Below are 1,184 nucleotides of genomic sequence, written 5' to 3'. Positions count from 1 at the left end.
TGACGGTACTTTTTCTTTTCTAATTTCAGACTACAGATATGCAGTTTCTATCGAGTAATATCAAAGTGGATTTGACTCACAATAAAATAAAGCACATCTTCCTACGCGATGCCGAATTCACAGTAATTGATACACAGGCTTCTCAAGACGCGATAATATTAGTAGATGATAATCCGTTAGAATGCGATTGTCGATTGTACGACTTTCTGCGTTATATCGAGGGCAGAATGCATCCTAAAGTCCAAAATTATTTCCACATAATACCAGGAAATTTAACTTGCCAAAGCCCGGACGAGTTGAAGAATGTGCGCGTTACGGACTTGAATTCTAAAACATTCACGTGTGTGCTAAAGGAACCCAAAGTGTGTCCCGAAAAGTGCGACTGTTTTTTAAGACCCGAGGACAGAGCGTTCATATTCGACTGCTCTCACAAAAACTTGACTAGTGTGCCAAGCGATATAAAAATCATAGGATTTTTCAACAACATCCCCGGATTACAGTTGCTCGAATTGAGCGATAATGCTCTGCAATCGATAGAACCAGGTACATTCGACAATCTGATAAATCTGTTGTTTCTCAATTTATCGGAAAATCATTTAACCGAGCCTCGGTCGGGAATTTTCGACGAGCTCGTCGCTCTCAAGAGCCTCGATCTCAATACGAATTACATGGTCAAGTTACCGGAAGACATCTTCGCAAAGCTCAAAAACCTCAGGGATCTCAAATTATTTCGAAACAATTTCACAAATTTACCGAGGAATCTGTTACGAAATAACATGAAACTACGCATTTTTACTCTGTTTGAGAACAAGCGAAATATGACTACCTTGCCAGATGCATTTTTCGCTAATTTAACGAAACTGGAGATGTTGAAATTGAAAAGGAACGGATTTGTCACGCTACCGGAAGATCTCTTCTGGGGATGTACTTCGTTAATTAATATCAATTTGGAACGAAACTATCTTCGAACCTTACCTAGATATATATTCCGGGATTTGAAGGGACTCAAAATTTTGGAATTGAATTTTAACGATCTTCAAAGTTTGCCCGATTATATCTTCTTGAATACGGAGCATTTAGTAAAATTAGATTTATCAAAAAATCGAATTACCTCCATTTCCAAGTACGTTTAAATGACTGTTATTATACGAACGATAACAATTGCTTGTGTTTTTCATACTTTT

The 1,184-nt window shown here is 37.7% G+C and overlaps 1 protein-coding gene across 1 annotated transcript; it reads left to right on the top strand.

Moving 5' to 3' along the window:
• The first annotated feature begins 14 nt into the window (after nt 1-14).
• On the top strand, nt 15-1,171 carry LOC112467963 (protein toll-like). Its single transcript, XM_025036931.1, has one exon. It carries the CDS (start codon nt 39-41, stop codon nt 1,131-1,133), a length of 1,095 nt encoding a protein of 364 aa, XP_024892699.1. The 5' UTR covers nt 15-38; the 3' UTR covers nt 1,134-1,171.
• Nucleotides 1,172-1,184: the final 13 nt, after the last annotated feature.

This window comes from Temnothorax curvispinosus, unplaced genomic scaffold, assembly GCF_003070985.1.
Source record: "Temnothorax curvispinosus isolate PA1 unplaced genomic scaffold, ASM307098v1 QBEX01017925.1, whole genome shotgun sequence".
In the NCBI taxonomy this organism is placed as follows: Eukaryota; Metazoa; Arthropoda; class Insecta; order Hymenoptera; family Formicidae; genus Temnothorax; species Temnothorax curvispinosus.
Note: the sequence above shows the minus strand (reverse complement) of the source record. Positions and strands in the feature narration are given on the sequence as shown.

Excerpts from the sequence above, each read along its gene's own strand:
- LOC112467963 (XM_025036931.1), top strand. The coding sequence starts at position 39 with ATGCAGTTTCTATCGAGTAATATCAAAGTGGATTTGACTCACAATAAA.